The sequence below is a fragment of the Aedes aegypti genome, chromosome 3, assembly GCF_002204515.2.
Source record: "Aedes aegypti strain LVP_AGWG chromosome 3, AaegL5.0 Primary Assembly, whole genome shotgun sequence".
Taxonomy (NCBI): Eukaryota; Metazoa; Arthropoda; class Insecta; order Diptera; family Culicidae; genus Aedes; species Aedes aegypti.
The window spans coordinates 314,735,210-314,755,301 of record NC_035109.1 but is presented as its reverse complement, the minus strand read 5'-3'; the positions used below and the strand labels follow the sequence as shown (position 1 = coordinate 314,755,301).

Here is a 20,092-nt window from a genome sequence, read left to right as displayed (position 1 = left end):
AAACCTAAAAAGATCGGTCAAGGCAAAGTCAATGTTCCCCATCAAGGATCTAAGCTTAATTAAAGTCAATCAAGGTAAACCCGATTAATGCATCGAAACCCATCGCTGATTCACAACCAGCAGAACAAAAGGTCAACATCGCAACATTCATTAAGTAAGGGGGGAAGGGGATCTCGCAGGCACTCACCTGATTCCGCTGGAACTCCTCGATCGCCTTGAGGGCCGAGTCGGTCAGCTTGACGAAGATCAGTTCCTTGTTGCTGTGGTCGTTGGCATGCTGCGGCTGATGCTGCTGGGACAATCCGTAGCTCCCGGCGCACAGGGCGGCCATCTTGAGCTGCTTCTTAAGCTACTAGCTAGAGCTACTAACTAGTTGCTTCGGCGGCGGCAGACAACAGCAACAACAACAAACTCAACAACACACTCGTCGTCGTCGTCGTCGACGTCGCCTGCTTCGTCTTGGTCTTCGTTGTTCAAATCAGAGAGATGGACAGACAGATCGAATCCTAGTAGGCGAGGGTGTGAAACGTAGTATGGCTTGCTATGATTGGGATGATCTTTTTTGTATGTTGAGGGGGGAGGTTGAGGTTCCTCGATGTTCAACGAAGGAACAGAGGACTTCCCTTTCGATGAGGACGTGTTTTCCGACCAAATGGCAATCGGTTAGATGGCGCTGCTGCTACTGTTACAGACAGACGACGGTGGTGTTGGTGCTGGTTCTCGACGGACGGTCGGACGGACAGTCGGTCGCCTTTTTTGCCACGTAAAAATTCAATGAAATATTTTTATATTTTGCTCTCGCAGAGTGCCTTTGCACACACTCTTTTTTTCTTTTATTTCTCGCTCCGGTGATGGTAATGGTGCTGGTGGTGGTGGTTTTGCTCTGTGATGGGCAATAATAGGCAAATATTGTATACTACATGGCCAATAATTATCTTATGCACAAACACTTTCGCACTTGCGAACGCGATTTTGACGACGACGACGAAAAAAAACTCATCGATTTGGCGATTACACTCGCGATTTTTTTTCTTAACCTGAGCGCTCTTTTGTGCGAAAATCGGGTTTCAATGATATAGGATTTTTTTTTCTTTCTTCGTCGAAGGAGAAGATTATACGGTGAGGACGGTGTGCGCCGTTTGGTGGCGCTAGTGTATGCGTGACAAGTGGTTACCCAAACTACTGTCCGAACGAGTGTTGATGAGGAAGGAAAAGCTCTCTGATTTTCCTCGCGACAATCTGTCAGAGTAGGTTCTTTTGTCTGAGGGGCAAAAATTGTCCTTGTCCCGGTCCGTGTTTTGAAATTCTGGACATATGGATCGATCTTTGATCCGTAAACTGAGCAGGCTTCGCCTCTCGATTTGAATTCGTGGCACGGTCGAAGTAGGCTCAACTTCAAAATGGGAACATCGAGAGAAACTCCATGGAGACGACGTAGCTCTCAAGGCCTACTACCAAGGTGGCACACGTCGTCTGCTTCTCAATCGATGGTTCCGTATGGTATGGTTTCCTACCATCCTATTCGATCAGACTCGGGGGACATTATTCAATTTCTGCGAAAAATCTTAAGCTTTACTTCAAACCCCTTTTCAGACAGTTGCTTTTCACGTTCCCTATCTTGATTGGATCTTGATTAATCTTGGGCACGAACACACGGAAAGACACACGAATCGCGACACGTTCACGGGAAATTCACAGATTCAGTGTCTTCCTAATTTCGCACAGCAGAAACCCTTAAAATCTGTCATTATTCTTCCGCGGAAAATCTTCCTAGCAATGACTCCTCGCTTTTCTTTGACAAAATTTTGAGAATCTAAACTCATTTTTAACAATTTTAAATTTCAGCCGAAAACCTTTGCTTTCTTCCATCGAAGTAACCCATTGCTAGGAGGAAAACCCTCGAAACACTTTTTTTTTCATTCCAAAACAACACGAAAATATTGTTGGGAAATTCCACCGAGCAGAGAGAGAGAGCAGTCCAACTTCGTCACCCGTCTCGCTCTCGCGCGCACTTCGTATATCGCTCTCCTGCTCTCTCTTCCAGAAAGGGGCCCAGCCTTGGACTCGTTTTTCTTTTTCTTTGCACTTACACACACACATACACGCACGCCATCCACCGTGTCGACTTCTTCTTTGCTCTTCCTCCTCACCACCTTCCGTCTTCTTCTTCTTCTTCCTTCAACCCCACAAGGAAAAAATACTCACATTTTGCACAAATTTCTCAACTTTTCCGAACCACCGGAAATGAAACCCTTAACAGCCGGCTAAAATCTACTCTTAAAAACAAAACCCTTCCTTGGCCGCGAATAAAAGTAACTTAAAAACTTAAAAAATCCGAACAAAACGAAGAAAAGAGAACGATAAGCGATTTTTCCTCCCCGCGAAGGAATCCACCGAAAAGAGAGAGAGTGAGAGGGAGAGACGTTTCCCAATCGAGGCAGCAGAACCGAAATTTACAACAGAATTCACTTTTCTTTTAACTAATAATTATTGCTTCTCTTCAACTACCGTTGCATGTGAATTTCAGCACTATTAACGAATTATACTTCTTTTTTCCCGATTTACAAATTCGTCGTCTTGGAAAACGGTTTTTCTATCTGGCTCCCTTTTCTTCCACAATCCTTTTTTTCTTGCTTCTGCTTCTTCTTTTGCTTGAGGTGAGTTGCGTTTTGGCACGCGCAGCGAGTCACACACAGTTCCTTTTCCCGCACTCCACACACTGCGACTGATTTGGCAAACCCGAAGGTTGAAGTTCGCAACCAACCTACCACCAGCCGAAGGAAGGTAAAAAAGCCGAAGACGGTGCCGAATGGGAGCCGAACGGGTGCCGAATGAGCAGACGGGGGAGTGCACAGTGGGTGACAGCTGATTCTCGCGAGCGATCAAACTGACAGGTGACAGGTAACAGTAGAGGCTTGTCTTGCCGCCAGTGGTGCCGTTTTTTAAACTCGAGCACACTGAAAATTCCGTTGGCCCTCTATTTTAATTCGCTTTCGTTCAGAAAGGGCCCCGTCTATGCATTTTTTACATCGGTGGAGGACCGGTGCTGCTAACATGGGCCTGTCATTTTCATAGAAGAACTGTCAAAGTGCTTCCCGATCATCTGATTTGAGACGTCATGTGAATAGGCCTATTCACAAATTTCATAACGCTTTAGGGGGTGGGTGGGTGTCCTAACGTTGTTACGGCTCATACAAAAATTGTAGAGTATCAATGGGGCGCTGCACAAAAATCAACTTCTCTCTTTCACTCTGCCATTAAATTAGTAAACAACAATTGTTGTGGCCTTAAGGCCAGTGAATGTCAAAATCCTATGAAAAATCAAAACAGTGCAGAGCCCCATACAAAAAGCGTTACGAGCAAGGTATCTAGAAGGGAGGTAATCCAATCTGCCAGATTCTTCATTCCGCCATTTTGAAACAATAAGTGACAGCTGGCGATTTTGTTTTGGTTGAAGTTCAAGCCGCGACAAGAAGGCTCATGGACGCGCGAGAAAATTTTCACTCAACTGCTGTTACTAGCAGTAAACAACCCCTAACAATTCCATAGAAACGGTAGATTGAAGAACAGAGTACACAAACCTGCCAGCTAACCAGCTCGCCAGCTGTCACTTCCACCTTCCCCGCAGCTAACCACACCGCGCACCCACTGACTGCTTAGATCAGTAAACCTGTCATTATAAAAACCTTGGTTACGAGGGGGTGGGTGGGTACCCAAAACCACCAACTTAAGCATTATGAAATACATGAACAAGCCCAAAGGGCTCATTCACAAATTTCATAACGTTGAAGGAGGTGGGTGGGAGTCCATCGCATGTTACACTGCCGAAAAATGTACCGCTCAATTATTCCGCAAGTAAAAGTGACACTTAATTTCAGATAAAATAAACACGTACAAACTGTTGATGCAAGTACAGAATTGTCCTAACTTTCCAAATGACATGCGAATTGAGTTGGTCTATCGATTTAAACTCGGAAATTTGCAGGAAAATGACCCAAGAGGTCCAAAATATATTGGTTACCCTATGCCTATAAATAGAGCGTTTTTGGCGACTATGTTTCAGCGACTATGTGCTAAGCATACTGCTGTAGATGACCGTTCTCTTTTTCTTCTTGTACCAAATATTGATGAAGTTTATCCTCAAGACTATGTTGAGGCATTTAATGAAGGCTCAAGTGACATGTACCAAACGGAGCTGTAGGAGTAACGAGTTTTAGCAGCATTGATACTGTTAGATATATTCGTCAGCTACAACTTTGCCGATGACTTTATTCAAATCGGACGACTCAGTAATTGGTTCTGGATTTATATCCAATCGAAAATTCTTCAACAGTGCTCATTTATCTTCTGAACAGGCAACAGGCATACCGGGTACCCCCGTTGGTTCGACAACATATAATCTGAACATTTTTTAATCTGTACCCCGCTAATTTGCACAGCGTTCAGGTTAAAAATGTTTCAAACGTCATTTAGCTCATGTAACGGAGTGAAGTGAGATGGAACGCTGTGGAACGGAACGCAGAATTAAAACAAAACAGTGAAGGAGGTAACCAGAAACACGTTTCTAGGGTGACTAGATGTTCAAATTAAAAATGAACTCCGATGGTTTGCATGAGGTACCGTTCAAATTAGCGGGGGTGCACGGTATATCCAGTGATGCCTGCAGAGCAGCTCAGTAATTATAGCCAAAGATTTTCAACTCACACAAAAATCAGTAACTAATTATTGAGCCGTCCGATTTCAAAATGGGTCTTCGGCAAAGTTGTAGCTGACAAATGTATCCAACTGTTTCAGCATAGCTTTAACCCTCAAGAGCACATGGGCAACCACTATGACACATTGAATAAATTGTTTGCTTTGCACATAGTAATTCCCATACAAACTTTGAAGGGCTTGTGCAGTCTCAGTGTTTATCCAAATGAGCAAAAAATTTGGGAGGATAATCAGAATCTGATCTTGAATTAAATGAGCGGTGTGGAGCTGAAACGATTTTTTGAACGCATCCCGACGGCACTGTAACAGCGTCCTCGGAAGTCAAATTACCGTATTGTCGATTATTCGTGATAAATCAGATATTGTATGATGCTACGAGATGAATTAAGATAAAACAAATTACTCTTTAGTACACATTTGTTGGCCCTGAAAAGGGCTTGTTAAATTGTTGAATTCAAGTAAAACGGACACATTTTGACGCACTGGTTGAAATCCTCCTCGCCCGATGAGGTTTAAACCATAACGTAATTGAATACTCACAATGATATAGCAACTATCTATCATCAAACATCGCTACCGCACTGGTGTTAGAGTTTGACCCAATTTGGGTCCTAAAACTTTAAATTGTTTCTAGTTTTTATTTGACAATACGAAAGAGCGTGTTCTGGTAACTACTTTAGCAATTTTTTCTGCTCAAATAATGGCTATAACATATTCAAATTAAATTTCAAAAATGGTTCCTAATATCAACCTTGACACTTTTGATCATGTTTGACGTTCGCTTTGTCGACAAAAATGCCACAGGGGTTATAGGGTAGGGTGGGCAAGATGAGCACCTTAAGGATAAACCTATTTTACTGAATGTGGCCATTATTTTTTATTGCAAATGACATGGAACATTTTATATAAACATGTTTTCTATCACCCATAAACATAACGGATTCAAAAAAAAAAATGAAAATTTGAATCAATAAAATGACTAAACAAAATAGATGTTTTTCAGGTGGCTTAAATACACTGCGGGGCAAGATGAACACCCCTGCGGGGCAAGAAGGGCACTCTCTTGAATTGCATTTTTTTAAACATCAATAAGTTATCATTGATACGCATCGTATATTTTGCATCAAACTATGCATTTCAAATTTGGTTTGTGCAGAAAATTGTTGAATCCATTCTCAGTTAGAAGATATAAATGCATTACTTGTTTTATTTTACTAGAAATAGAGGCAAAAGATGAGAAACGACTATATAACGACTCAATTTTATGAATACACGCTAACCAGCAAATGTAATAGAGCTAGGGCAACTAGTCCAAGCATTGCTAAGTATATTTGAATGATTTCCAAATATTGTACGGAGATTTCCAGATTGGACACGGCGGTTCTAAACCGCCGTTCCTCAAATCGCCGTCCAAATCGTCGGTCGATGAAAGAGAGAGATGCATTCGAAATCGACTGATTCTCTGACATTTTTGTGTACACCGTTGCCGTTGGTGCAACACGTACGTGAGATTGCCTTTTCACTATCACGATTTTTGTGTAGTTTGTTTTGATTCCTTTTGACATTTTTTTTTATGTTGCTTATGCTACGAGCTAGAGGGAAGCATATTTTGAGGGGCGTTTTGATGCATATTTGGAAAAATTTATTTTGGTAAAGTTTTCAATTACTTAATTTTTAATCAAATATTCAGAAATGTGTTCGAAACTGGACTTCAATGTAATGGATATATCTAGAATCGTCTATTCACAGATGTTTTATGTGAATTGTGAGTAACTGCGAGCCACAATCCTAACCTAGAGGATATTCATACCGCCTGAATGTATTGGAGTGCCCCTTAACATTTACCGCTGATTTCAAACCAGCTGAAGCAATATCCCTTCAAATCCATCTTCCAAGAAAATTCACAATAATGTTCCTATTTCCATAAAGGGTGCTCATCTCGCCCCGACTTATAAAAATAACTTAAACCAAGTAAAGCACTGTAACAAAAATTTTATAATTTTTTTTCTTTATATACTAAAAGACTCTCCAAAAGGTTTGACATGTTGGCTGAGAATCAGAAATTTGGTCAAAATATTGTTAGACGTCCAAATTCTTATTATGTTTTGGTCATTTGTTATAAGAAAATGCAATACTTTCACAAATTATGATAATTTATCCATATTTTCAAATTCTTATTAAATCTAATAATTTTTATCAATGATGGCAGTTGGATTAACTTCAATAGACCATTTCCGTCAGACCTTACCCCCTATTTTTATATTTTTCTTCGAAAGACGATTATTTTTAATGATTATTGACGCTTTCAGATCTAATTTATATGCACTCCTGATTTTATTGTAAATTTTTGAAAATTCGAGAATTTACCACATTTTGAGTAGTGCGGCACAGTTGTTTCAACCCTGTGGGTAAACAAAGTGGAGATTTTCCCACAACTTTCAAAACCCCTGCGCTGAGTGTTTGTAGATATGACGAAACGTCAATGTCAAATCAAGCACACGAGACGACACGACAAAATGGAGAAATCTGAGGTCCGATGGGCAAGCTTCGTTGTAAATGAAGCCCATCCTTTACTATTGTACTTATAACAAAAACTTTTACCGGAAGACGACTGCTAATAGACCGTTTTAAGCTTAGCAAGTGATGGAATTCTCCTTGGAAGCATTTCTGCAACGCTGCGGAACGTTTTCTACAAGAGGGGCATATTGGCCGGTTTGTTTTGAAACGTCAAGAATTGGACGATTTTCCATATACATTCAACATAGTTTGAAACAACCAAAATTTTTGTTATTGAATTTGACAATTTTTGGAACAAATAAGGAAATAGGTTGCTTCTAACTAGAAAAAATGGTTTGAATCAATTCAACATAAACAATTAGGCTAGCTTATTCAACCGATTTTTTGGTTTGGATTGTGATTCTTATTTCTTCATTATTAATATTAATGAAAAAGAACTGTTATGTGTTATTTGCTCAAAATTTAAAAGAATACATTCTCTTCAGCGCCAAGAATGGCTCTCTTCAGAACCAGGAATGGCTCTCTTCAGAGCCAATAATGCACAGAAAGCAAAATCCTTGTAAATTTCAGCGTAAAATCATGCACATGAAGGGAATGCCAGAAGTGTCGCAAAATTTACATGTTGATGTAATTTTACATGATGTGTCATGTAAATTTGCGACAAATCTGGCATTCCCTTTATGTGCATTATTTTACGCTGAAATTTACATGGTTTCTGTGTGGCCCTCTTCTCTCTAATGGAACCAGGAATGGCTCTTTTGAAAGCCATGAATGGCTTTCCTCAGAGCCAAGATTGGCTCTCTTCAGAGCCAATAATGGCTCTCTTCAGAGCCAATAATGGCTCTCTTCAGAGCCAATAATGGCTCTCTTCAGAACCAACCCAAGTAACATTTTTAGCTGAATAACAGTTTATTCAGCTAAAATATACTCATTTCAGTTGACTAAGCTGTTACTCAGCTACTAATGTTACTTGGGAAGAATGGCTCTCATCAGAACCATAAGTGTCTCTCTTCAAAATCATGAATGGCTCTCTTCAGAGCCAAGAATGGCTTCTTCAGAGCCAAGAATGGCTTCTTCAGAGCCAAGAATTACTTTCTTCAGAGTCAATTAGGCATTTCACGGTGAAATTATCTCTCTTTTGCTCTTCAACACAACTTGAAGACAATGGTGCCAGTACCTGTCAACTTTGACAGACAGCCATGAATAGCTCTCTTCAGTGACAAGAATGGCTCTTTTTAGAGCTAAGAGTTGCTCTCTTTAGACCCAAGAGTAATCGGAACGGCTCACAGTGCGTTGAATATATGGAGCTGCGGGACAAAAATCGAAACTAGAAGATTAAGCCATTTGAGCACCTTGGTATGGAAGGGAAAGTTAATTCTGGTCAAAAGAGCTACAATTTGCATAAATGACATATAATATACGCATAATCGCAAAACTGTCCCAAGCGCCAATTCATATTTTTTCCAAGAAAAACCATGCCATTTGTACTTTTATTGCTCATAATGATGTAAGAAAAGAAGTTATTTGCAAATATGTCTCTTATCACTGGTAGCTGCAAAAGTGACTTATACGCCTTTATGCAAAAAATCGCATTTTTTTTAAAATTTTTCAGTTTTTTATATGAAATTTGATTAAAACTACATTTGAAATATATTATTTTAAGCATAAACTTGCTTTGGTGTAATGTCTGGTTGAGCCGAGACCACATAGTGTTGCAAGATTTTCGGATTTTCCATCACAAACAACTCATTTTCATACTTGTGCTGGTTAAGGAATACCCCTAAAAATAGTCTAAAATCTCGAAGAGTTGCAGGGAGTTGCAGCTGTATCTTTCAGACCTTTTACATGGCACTCTAAAAAACATGTCTGTGGGTGATTTAGGGTGGAACTCGGTGGAACTTTTTTTGAATCGATTATCAAAGTTGTATGTTAGTATATCATAAGTTTGATTTCATAGCCAACTCGACGTGTCGATTTCTCATAGGTGTAGTATCCACGCTAGATCCACATTGCTTTCGGCCGATTCTGCCATCAGCCGAATTCACCTACGGCTGAAAATTGCACTGCCGTTTGCAGCAACAACTATCCGCTACAACAATATTCACTAAACTGAGGATTCTATCCTTCGACACGCATCCAAAGTCTCCAGCGCGCTTTTTTTTCGAGATCCCTAGCTGTCAATTCTGACACGCTCAAATGGAACATACACGATTGAGTAAAATATACCCACTCATATCAAGCATGCACGCTCATATAAAAGAAATCAATATTTTTCTACACCAACTCTAGCTTCTACAATAGGGGCTGTCCATTAATTACGTAAGACATTTTTCGGGGTTTTTCAACCCTCCCTCCCCACATGGTAAGATTTTTTTTGTATGAAAATGAAATATAAATTGTATGGCAAGTAAGAAATCTCAGACCCCCCTCTCCCCCATAAACCCTTAGGTATTTATTGGTCGCCCCATATTCAAAGTTAAAATTGGTGTTATTATCCCATCAAATACCCAAGTAACCACAAGCATTATACCATTGCATTAATTTGGTCGAAAGTCAACATTTTTTGCATTAATAATGTTATCATGCATTTATTCAATAACTGTCAAGCAATGATGCATTTGATGAACATTGTAAATGCTTTGTAGGATTCTTTTAATATAGCATTATGCTAAGCGTTTAGGGTGAATATACAGTTATGCTGTCATACAAGATTACATAACCTCATTAAACGCACTCGAATCTGTAATAAATAAGTAAGACGATCGAGCACGTTCGCACTTGCTCATTACGTTTTGTGGGATATGGAAGAATAATGAAATGAATTTCTTTCATCTCGAACCCCCATTTCATGATCTAAGGATATTTGAATTCATTCAAAATTGTTGTATTTTATCTATGAGACTCTTTTATTCATAAGGAGCGAGAGGAAATGTCGATCAATTTCTCTCCCCCGAAATCTGTTTAATGCGCTAGGGCTTTGGTTAAGTTCTGTTATTTCCTCTACGAGAAAGAATGGTGATAAAATTATTGTTTCATTTGGTGAAGAAAGGAAATCAATCGCCGAAGAGAATTCTTTCTATTCGTAATAACTGGGCGAATAGTGATGTTAACACACACGGTGGCTTCGTTTATAAAGAACTTTTTTCCTACCTTATTACATCAGCAGCTTTAGCACAGGACACCAACGCGCCAGGCATCCAGCACACCATCAACCTAGTTGTGGCTTCGAATCCTGATTCCAACAAAAAAAAAATCATTAAGCTGGTAAAGAAAACCATTGAAAGGAGGTAGTCAATGGATTCATTGTTTTGTTTATTTTTAACGCAAGCCCTAAACATACATTATTTTAAGCTAATATACATCATGAACCCTAAATATACAAACATAAATGCTTTATTAGGGCTTGTGCATTAAAACTGCTTTACTAAGTATTGCATTAATTTGGTTGTTGTGGGGCCCTTTCCCACTTTAATTATGCTTTATAAAGCTCTTAAAGGTTATGTCACTTTAAAACAAAATCTGATAGCATACTATAGAGCAGACATAAAGTATTCATATATAGCTTCGTGGTTACTTGGGTATACTTTACCAACCTCCAGCCATGTTCTCTTTTGGATTTTGATTAAATACATTGGTTTCAAAACTCTCCATACTAGTTGAAAGGAATGATGAAAACATGCGACAAAATTTAGTTTTTCAGCTACTCCGACAATGGATGCTTTCGAAGCTTGTTGTAGTAGTTCTAGTGCTTTGTATGTCTTATAAATACACTTGAAACAGTGAGCTTTCGGATCAATTAAAACTTTCAACAAATTATGTAGATAAATTTAATTTATTTTTGTCTCGTATGCAATCAAGATTACTGTAGTTGCGATGCATATCACAAATCACTTTATTCAAAATGCCGTTCATTTGTCCATTACCTACAACTGCTGCCGTAAATGTATGCCCTACTAAAACACAGAAAACATCTAACAATCGAATTGGTTGTGGAAAAACATGGAACCGAATATGTTATCAATTATCGTTAAAAATTAAAACAGGGAATTAAGAATATCCTACTCAAAATTGCAATAAAATGGTAGACTTTCCTATATCCGTAATTCTTTTAGCTACAAAATGCTACACTCAGTTTAGTGTGTCGGTACAAAATGTGCCCTCTAGTAATGTGGTGTAATCGTGCTTCTATTGCTGATGCTACACAAAATGACCTACTTATAGGTATGGTGTCTTCATAAATATTCCAAAATAAACAGAAAAATATAAAACTGGAAAATAACATTAGAAATTTTACCGTCCTAAGATGCAACCTTTTGTAGCATCGGTACTCAAAAACCGAAAACGAGGGATGGACTAGCCGTTCTCGCACACCAGACAATAGTGTCGAAGTTCGTCGCGTGGAATAATGGAATTACGTTTTGCCTTTTTTGAACCGCTGCCTGGCCTGGGCCTTGGAGTAGCGATTCCGCGGTGGTTTTGCTTCGCCACCTCCCACGCCGCCGTTCTCCATCTCGTCGGCCTCTTTGGTAGATTGGAAATCTGGATGGGTGGAATGATAGAGAATGAATTGAGTGGTTTAAATACCACATTTGTTATTTACAAATACCGTAGAATCTATGTTATATGTATCTGAATCTATGTATAATAGGGTGTTTAATGTATTTTGGACAGAGCATTACGCGTTTATAACTTGGCCACTTTCTTTTGATTTTGCCGTAAATGGCCAAATTATATACGCGTAACGGTCTGTCCAAAATACTTTGATCACCCTAGTTCAAATAACTTTCAATTTACTTTCGAATGTATTGATTGGGGCCTTCGCCTAGGGTTCATTCACAAATTTCATAATGCCAAAAATTACCATTTTCGACACCCACCCACCCTCTCGAAACGGTTTTTGTATGAATATTCTACAAATTTTGTATGAGCTGTAACATTTCGAGGACACCCATCCACCCCCTTCAGCGTTATGAAATTTGAGAACAGGCCCCTAGTGGTAAAATACGCGATTACAAAGCAAAGTCATGCTGAAGATGTCTAGGTTCGATTCCTGATCAGAAGAATCGAAAAAAAATCATACCTTGCCACGCAGAGAAATCTACATTAAACACGAATCTATTTGAGTGAAACTCAAACCGATTTTCAGTTCCAAACAAATATTCTTTTTTATTTATTTAGTTAACATCTAAGTAGATAACACTGAATCAACAATTTCACGCCACAACACTCGGTTCGTGGCTGCATCTTTCTATTTTCGGTGCTGATCCCCCCCCCTTCTTGTACCAACCGGATCCGAAGCGAACACCATCTTTGCGGGGTTGCTGTCCAGCATTCTTGCAACATTCCCTGCCCATCGTATCCTTCTGGATACTGGGTTTGCCGTAGATTTTGGTGAGCTCGCGGTTCATCTTCGCCGCCACACACCGCTTTCCTGCACACCGCCAAAGATCGTCCTAAGCACCCGATGTTCGAAGACTCGAAGTGCTTGCAGGTCCTTCTCAAACATTGTCCACGTTTCATGCCCGTAGAGGCCTACCGGTCTTATGAGCTTTTCGTACATGGTACATTTGGTGCGGGGTGAATCTTTTTTGACCGCAGCTTCTTGTGGAGGTCATAGTAGGCCCGACTTCCACTGATGATGGAACCTTTGTATTTCACGGCTAACGTTATTGTCAGCCGTCAGCAAGGAAAGGTAGACGAATTCGTCGACCACCTCGAACGTATCCCCGTCTATCGTAGCACTGCTACCTAGGCGAGCCCAGCCGTGCTCGGCCTCACCAGCTAGCATGTACTTTGTGTTGGACGCATGCCCACTGGTCCAGCATTTGCTGCCTCGCGTTTCAGGCGAGGTCCATATGTTCGACCGACAATGTCCATATCATCCACGAAGCAAACAAATTGACTGGGTCTCGTAAAAATCGTACCCTGGTTGTAAGACCCAGCTCTCCGCATAACACCTTCTAGCGCGATATTGAACAACGGGCACAAAAGTCCATCACCTTGTCGTAGGTGGGACGAACTGGAATGTTCGCCTGAAACCTTCACACAATTTTGCAAGCCTTCCATTGTTGCTCTTATTAGTCTTGTAAGCTTCCCGGGAAAGCTGTTTTCGTCCATGATTTTCCATAGCTCTATGCGATCGTATCTATTATCGTATGCCACCTTGAAATAGTTAGAGAGGTGATGCGTATTCACGACATTTTTGGAGGATTTGCCGTGCAGTAAAGATCTGATTCGTTGTCGATAGACCGTCAAGGATACAGGCAGGTCCGTCCCACTCGGGCTCAGATTGGTACCACTTCTAGTACTGCATTTGGTCCCTCGGTAGTGCAAACGGTACCCAAGTTTGACAGATCGCAGTACACTTTTCACGGCATTCAATATTACCTTATGAGCCATAAAATTTTGGGCAATTGCAAGGGACATGGAGGTCTTTAATTTGTCTTTGATGCAGGCCTGTGCGCTCGGATGAGGCGTCCGGTTTCGAGTAGAACGGCGTAGTTTACGGAGCCTGTTGCGTTGCGTTTGTAGACCTGAACTTAGACCAGGTCTTCGGGATCGATGTTGCTCTTCACTGCACCGTATCGCCTGTTGAATTGATCATTCTGCTCCTCGTTGAACCAGCCTAGACTCGTTTTTAGAAGCGTTTCCGGCCACGATGATCTCCTTGCTGAACGACTTTTGACAATCGGAAGTCCATTTCCAAACAGCATCCTTCTTCAGTAGACGGTCGAGTGGTGCACGGAGCTCTTTCATCTGGCCAACAAACCGACCGTAGTAGTTGATGGCACCAAGATACGACATCTCGGAGATAGCTTTAGTTTTGGCTGAATCTGGGCGGAGACCATCTTTGTCGATTATATGACACAGAAACTTTATTTGGGGAAGAGAGAAACCAGACTCACGAATCCGCTGGAGCTGGAGCACAGCGTTCAGTCTGCGATCGTGCTCCTCTTGAGTTTTTCCAGCGATAAGGATGTCGTCCAGATAAGGCTCGACACCAGGAATGCCGGAAAACATGCTGTCGATGATCCGCTGGAACGCTCCAGGTGCAGATTTGATGCCGGGCGGCAGTCGATTGTACTGGAACAGACCCTTGTGAATGACGATGGTGAGTAGTTTCCAAGATGCTTCTTCAACTTCGACCTGGAGATAGGCATTCGATAGGTTCATGCAGGAGAAGAAGCGGCAGCCGGACAGTTTGGTGAAGATGTCGTCCGGGTGTGGTACTAAATGGCGATCTGACTCGAGTGTGTCGTTGAGACCCGTAGGGTTGTCACCACATACGCGTACGGAGACATCGGATTTGCGAACCACGGCTATTGGTGCAGCCCAACCCGAGAATTGGACTGGGGAGAGATGATGCCTTTATCTTACAGTCGTTGCAACACAGCGTCAACATTCGGGAGGACGGCGTAGGCCACCGGTTGCTCAGGGCTGTACACTGGGCGTGAATCTGGCCTCGGGAAAAGAGTTACCTTCGCTTTGGTGCAGCATCCAAGCAAGGACTGGAACGCTGCTGGAAACTTGGCTTGAAGCTTCTGCATCATTGCGTTCGAGTTTTGCTGGACGGAGTTGACTAGTGAGCTGAATGGAATTGACCAGAGATCGAACTGATCGTTTGTTTCAATTCCGAGAACGTTGAGATCCGGATTGTTTGTGACGAAAATGCGACCTGCTTTTATCAGTTCTTGGATAGTGATATCGGCGTTGAACTCACCTACGATGTCGATGGTGTCACCAGATGCGCTCACGGCGACGATTTCCGTTGGTCTAATGGCATGCTTACCAATGGATTTACAAATGCGCTCCGAGATAATGCTGATGTTGGAAGCACAATCATGCTGCAACGTTGCTGGTGAACCGTTGATCTTGATCTTCGCCTATTTCCGTTGCTTCTTGAGGTCGACTCGCTTAACCGTGATACCCTTAGATTTGACGGCGTATATACGTTTCGGTTTGAGGAACTGCTTCGATGATCGCTTCTAGATGTAGATCTCCGCAGAACCAGCAGGCTTGTTCTCCTTCCGGATGGAAGTACGATGGCGAGGGATTGCGTTGACATTGGGCTTGTCCCCAAAACATTTCTCGATCATCTACGTATCTTGCTTGAGGGTGATAATGCGGTTGCACTCCTCAACCAGGTTTTCAAACTTCAAGGTGGCACCGTCGGCGGGCGGCACGTTTTCTTCAGCTTCCAGCTTCCCGATGACCCTGGTTCGGATGTCCGAATCACGCGGAGGCTGGAGATCGTATACGTATCTGAACGTCTTGAATTGGTCGCTGGATAGCTTTCCGATCTGGAACGCTTCACAGTGCTTTTTGACCGATGCAGCGTACGAGGAAAATTCATCGGCGTCGTTCTTGACAATTGAAGACACTGGTAGCGAACGTTAAAAAGAGACTTTTGGCGTCCGAATAGCACGTGGGAGATTCGGCAGAACACTGTTCACGTATCAGTCGTGAAAATTTGTTCCGATTTTCTGCAGAAGCAACCTGACCTTCGCCTTGTCGTCCAATTACCTGCCGTCCTCCTTGAACACGTCTTCGTACCGGGCGTACCACGAATCGAAAATCGTACCAAAACTCTTCGATTCCGGTGGAGAGTGACTCGATGATTTTCTCGCTTCCAACTTGATTAAGGTTACCGTCCAGGAGAGCTGCAATCTGCTGTTGCTAAATCGTGATGGGATCGGTCAGCCGAAGATTCGCTTGCTTCAGATCTTCGATGGACATTCCTCATTTCGTGGTAACTTGAGGGTTTCAGTGGTGGAATAGGGCTTCGTGGCTTCCGGGAATGACAGGAACTCTTCGTGCGTCGCCAAAATCTGTTACGTTCTAACAGTCAGGAAGAATTAAACTATTTGTTTCAGATTTAGAAGCTATTTATTGCGACTGTCTTATTTGATGACTGTAACATAACTGACTGATAACAGATACAGGTGACAGACGACTGAAGATGATCTGGGATAACACTTTGTAGGCCGCGTTTAGGATGGTGGTTGTTCGGAAGTTCTCACAATCTAACAGTCTAATCAGTAGGCTTCGTGGTCGTGCGATTAGTGTTACCAAGCATTTAGCCGCATCGAGTCAATAAGTGTGGGTTCGATACCCGCTTCAGCCCGGAGCACTTTTCGTCAGGAATGTATTTCGAATGTGCTCCTGGGCGTTGCGTGATAGTCCGTTGTCTATTGTGGTGCTTTCTTCAAAGGGCAAATTGTCCACAGGAAGCATCAACGTCTTATAAAACTTGTCGTCTTTCTTGTAGATGAAGCATATCAACACATCCTTCTACTCCTCCGGTAGCTGTTCTGTTTCCAAGATTCTGCCTATCAGCTGGTGCAGACAAATGGCCAGCCTCTCCGGGCCCATCTTTATGAGTTCAGCTCTGACACCATCCTAGTGAATGGCATCCTTAATCTCCCTCAAATTGGGGGCTAGTTGGTTTCCATCGCCCGCAATACTGACGAAGGCGTTTCCTTCGTTGTTCCTTCCATCATTGCCTGCGTTTTCTGCGGCACAAAGCCGTTGCGGGATGCGTTAAGCATTTGATAGAGCTTCCGCATTTCTCGAGACCGGCACAGCTATTCCATCTACTCGCATTCCATCTCCTCTAGGCAGCGTTTTTTCTCCCGAAAGAGTCTGCTGTTTTCGTTTTGGTCTATAACGATCCACGTTCTGCCGGAATCCTTGCTGCTGCATGACCTCCCGCGCGGCATTCTTCTCATCCAGAATCTACCTACATTCCTCATCGAACCAATCGTTTCTTCAACTCCGTCCCACGTACCCAACGTTGCTCTCAGCTGCATTGTTTATGGCTGATTTCACAGTTCTCCAGCAATCCTCAAGAGGGGCTTCATCCAGTTCACGCTCTTCCGGTAATGCAGCCTCGAGGTGCTGCGCGTACGCAGTTGCAACATACGGTTGCTTAAGCCACTACTGGTCATACCGTGGCGGCCGTCGGTACTGTACATCGTTAACAACGGAGAGTTTTGGGCGCAGTTTAACCATCGCCAGATAGTGGTCAGCGTCGATAGGTATTGACGTCGATAATGTTGGAGAAGTGCCGTACATCAATCAGATCGTGGTCGATTTGTGATTATGTCTGCTGTGGTGGTCTCCAGGTGTATCAGTATGGAAGGCTGTGCTGGAAGTAGGTGTTACGAATGGCCATACTCTTGATGGCGGTGAAATCAATTAGTAGTAAGCCGTTTTCATTCGTCAGCTGTCGAGCGCTGTACTTTCCAATAGTCTGTCGTACTCGTGTTTGAGCTGCGCGTAAAAGCGTCTTCATCAGCAGCAGTGCTTCCGGAGTAAGGTCTGTGTACGTTTATTATGCTGAAGTTGAAGAACCGGTTAATATGACAGGACATAATTTCTTTTAAGGTCAAACCAGTTGGAATCAAAATTCAATAATGTACCAAAACTTTGAAGACACAAATCTGCTTTACTTTGCTTTACTGAGCTTTCATTTCTCTTCTGAGACTAGCGTTTTATTCTAGAAGATAATTGTTCTCAGGTTCCTTCTGAATGGTTCAGTTTTATATTTTATATTCCTTTCCCAACGCCAAAGAAACGTAAATATTATATATATTTCTTCTTGAATCACTTTCAAAACACTTCGTTCCGCAGTACATAATATATTGAATCTGTCGATATGGCTAAGATAATCTTTTCGTTCACGAGATCATCAGGACTACAAATTTCACTTTGGAAGCTCTTCCAAGTCGAGCTTCATCTTTCACTAAATCGAATCCACTGATCTTTTTAGTAGTTTCACCAGCTTCTTTCTGAGCAAACCAAATTGTTCCACGTAAAGTTTCGAAACTATCGCTACGGCAACTCCCTTCTAAGGCGTTTTTTTTTTGTGCACCAGACTCAATGAACTGAATCTATGTATAAGAAACATGAATTACTCACCTTCAAGTAGATTTACAGGCGGATCCAGCAGTCCTTTGCGTTGCAGCTTGGTGTAATACCGAATCATTTTAGCTATGCCGAATCCGATTGCGGCTACAACCAGCACCACCAAAACCATAAGCGCAGTGTACTAAAAAGAGCAAATAGAATGTGTAAATCTAACAGATTCCATGACCAGGGTGATTCCAATACCTTTATCGTCGGAGTCTCCGTCAGGAGCATATCGGCGAACACGATGCACAGTCCCACTATGCATCCGATTCCGGCGCCCAGCACCGGAGTGCGCTTCTCCTGCTCGATGTCCCGATTGCTCAACTCAGCCGCCTTTCGGGCAGCCTGGATGATGCCCATGTCCTGCGGTTGCAGCTGCAGAGCCTTCCCGTACGAAAGCAGGGCCGTATCGTATTGGCCCACGCCCATGTGAACCTCCGCCTTCCGGTAGTAGCCCTTGGCCCAGGTCGGATTGAGCGCTATGGCCGAATCGGCATCCTCGTTGGCGTAGTAGTACTGCTGCTGCTTTAGGAAGGCCAAGGACCGATTGCTGTACAGGATGGCATCGTTTGGGCTCAGCTTGATGGCATGCGTGTAGTGAAGGATCGCTTCCGTGAAATTTCCAGCCTTGACACACTTGTTGCCCTCGTCCTTCAGCTCGTCGGCCGTCAGATTGAGGTTGCTCTTGCCCCGGTCCTTCTCCGGACCGCTTCCGGTCGAGGATTCTTTGCTGCTGGCATCCTGTTAATCATTTTTATTTTATTCTGTTGCCATCAACTGATTTCCTCCCATATGATCGATAATTTTTCTATCCCTATAACCCGAGCAGAATCTGATATCAGTTTTTGTTTGATAACAGTTTTTGTTACCCAGTTCTCTAGATCTCAATCTAGCTTCAAAATTTGATATCATTTTAATAATAAAATGAAATTTTATTTTTTTCATCAAATCTAATAAAATACATGATTTGCCTATACAAATATTATCATCGAATTAATAACAATCATAACAAAACGTGATATCAACAATTTTGTTCAAAAATGAACAGAATTTTAAAAAATGCTATATCAAATTTAATTATCCTTTTGTTATTTGTAACATTGCGACAATACAAAAACATGAGATCAAAATTAGTACCGTAATTAACTTTATCACGATGATACCACAACATCAAAATTAGTTTTCAATCAGTTCTCAGTCCGTGCTCGGGAGGGCCCACTTACCATCGGTCCACCCCCAGGGAACTTATCCACAGCCTAGACGCGCGACAATCGCCAAATTTTTCTTATCAGTTCGACGGGTTCACTGCAATCACGAGTTTATATTGATTTTTATCTACATCCAAACAATTATTCCAAATGATAATCCCGATCGGGACCGTGTGTAAACGAGATTTTCCTCACTCTCATGTAGTCATTTTTCGTTCCAACACAAGACTGCTGCGGCTGATCAAAGCAGAACAGAACAGAGCAGAAACACAACCAATCGTGCGTGTTGTTTTGGCAAAATTTTGACAGCATGAAATGTCATAAGCGGAAAGCGAACAGGGGGATTATTCGAAAGTGTTGCCAGTAAAGGCACATGTCACCCTGTACCGTTGAGTTGCCCTCAGTCTGTCTTGTGGAAGTATTTACTGATTTTTTGTATCATTTATGCATTTCAATCGGCCTTCCTTAGCCGAGTGGTTAGAGTCCGTGACTACAAAGCAAAGCCATGCTGAAGGTGCTGGGTTCGATTCCCGGTCGGTCCAGGATCTTTTCGTAATGGAAATTTCCTTGACCTTCCTTCACTGGGCATAGAGTATCATCGTATTTGTCACACGATATATGAATGTGAAAATGCCAAGAAAGCTCTCAGTTAGTAACTGTGGAAATGCTCATTGAACACTAAACTGAGAAGCAGGCTCTGTCCCAATGATGTCGTAATGCCAAGCAGAAAACCTTCGTTATTT

General features: G+C 42.2%; 2 protein-coding genes across 13 annotated transcripts in view; both read right to left on the bottom strand.

The window, feature by feature from the left end:
• The window catches only part of LOC5567364 (RNA polymerase II elongation factor Ell), a 307,226-nt gene extending 304,480 nt beyond the window's left edge, over positions 1-2,746 (bottom strand). For 2 of the 12 annotated variants that reach the window (XM_021852075.1, XM_021852082.1), the window contains exons 1-3: positions 2,509-2,745; positions 2,206-2,324; positions 188-883 (exon numbers count right to left, since the gene is read on the bottom strand). In XM_021852075.1, the coding sequence (XP_021707767.1) occupies positions 188-331 (144 nt within the window). In that variant the 5' untranslated portion in view covers positions 332-883; positions 2,206-2,324; positions 2,509-2,745. Of the gene's footprint in view, positions 1-187; positions 1,047-2,090 lie in introns of all 12 variants that reach the window. The other 10 variants (XM_021852074.1, XM_021852081.1, XM_021852071.1 and 7 more) reach the window with 8 other exon arrangements.
• An 8,297-nt stretch (positions 2,747-11,043) lies between these two features.
• LOC5567367 (heat shock protein STI1) lies at positions 11,044-19,649 on the bottom strand. The gene is made up of 4 exons (XM_001657332.2): positions 19,365-19,649; positions 18,343-18,882; positions 18,151-18,280; positions 11,044-11,769 (listed from the first exon to the last, which is right to left on the bottom strand). Exons 1-4 carry the CDS (start codon positions 19,365-19,367, stop codon positions 11,642-11,644), a joined length of 801 nt encoding a protein of 266 aa, XP_001657382.2. The 5' UTR covers positions 19,368-19,649; the 3' UTR covers positions 11,044-11,641.
• Between the last annotated feature and the right edge of the window lie 443 nt (positions 19,650-20,092).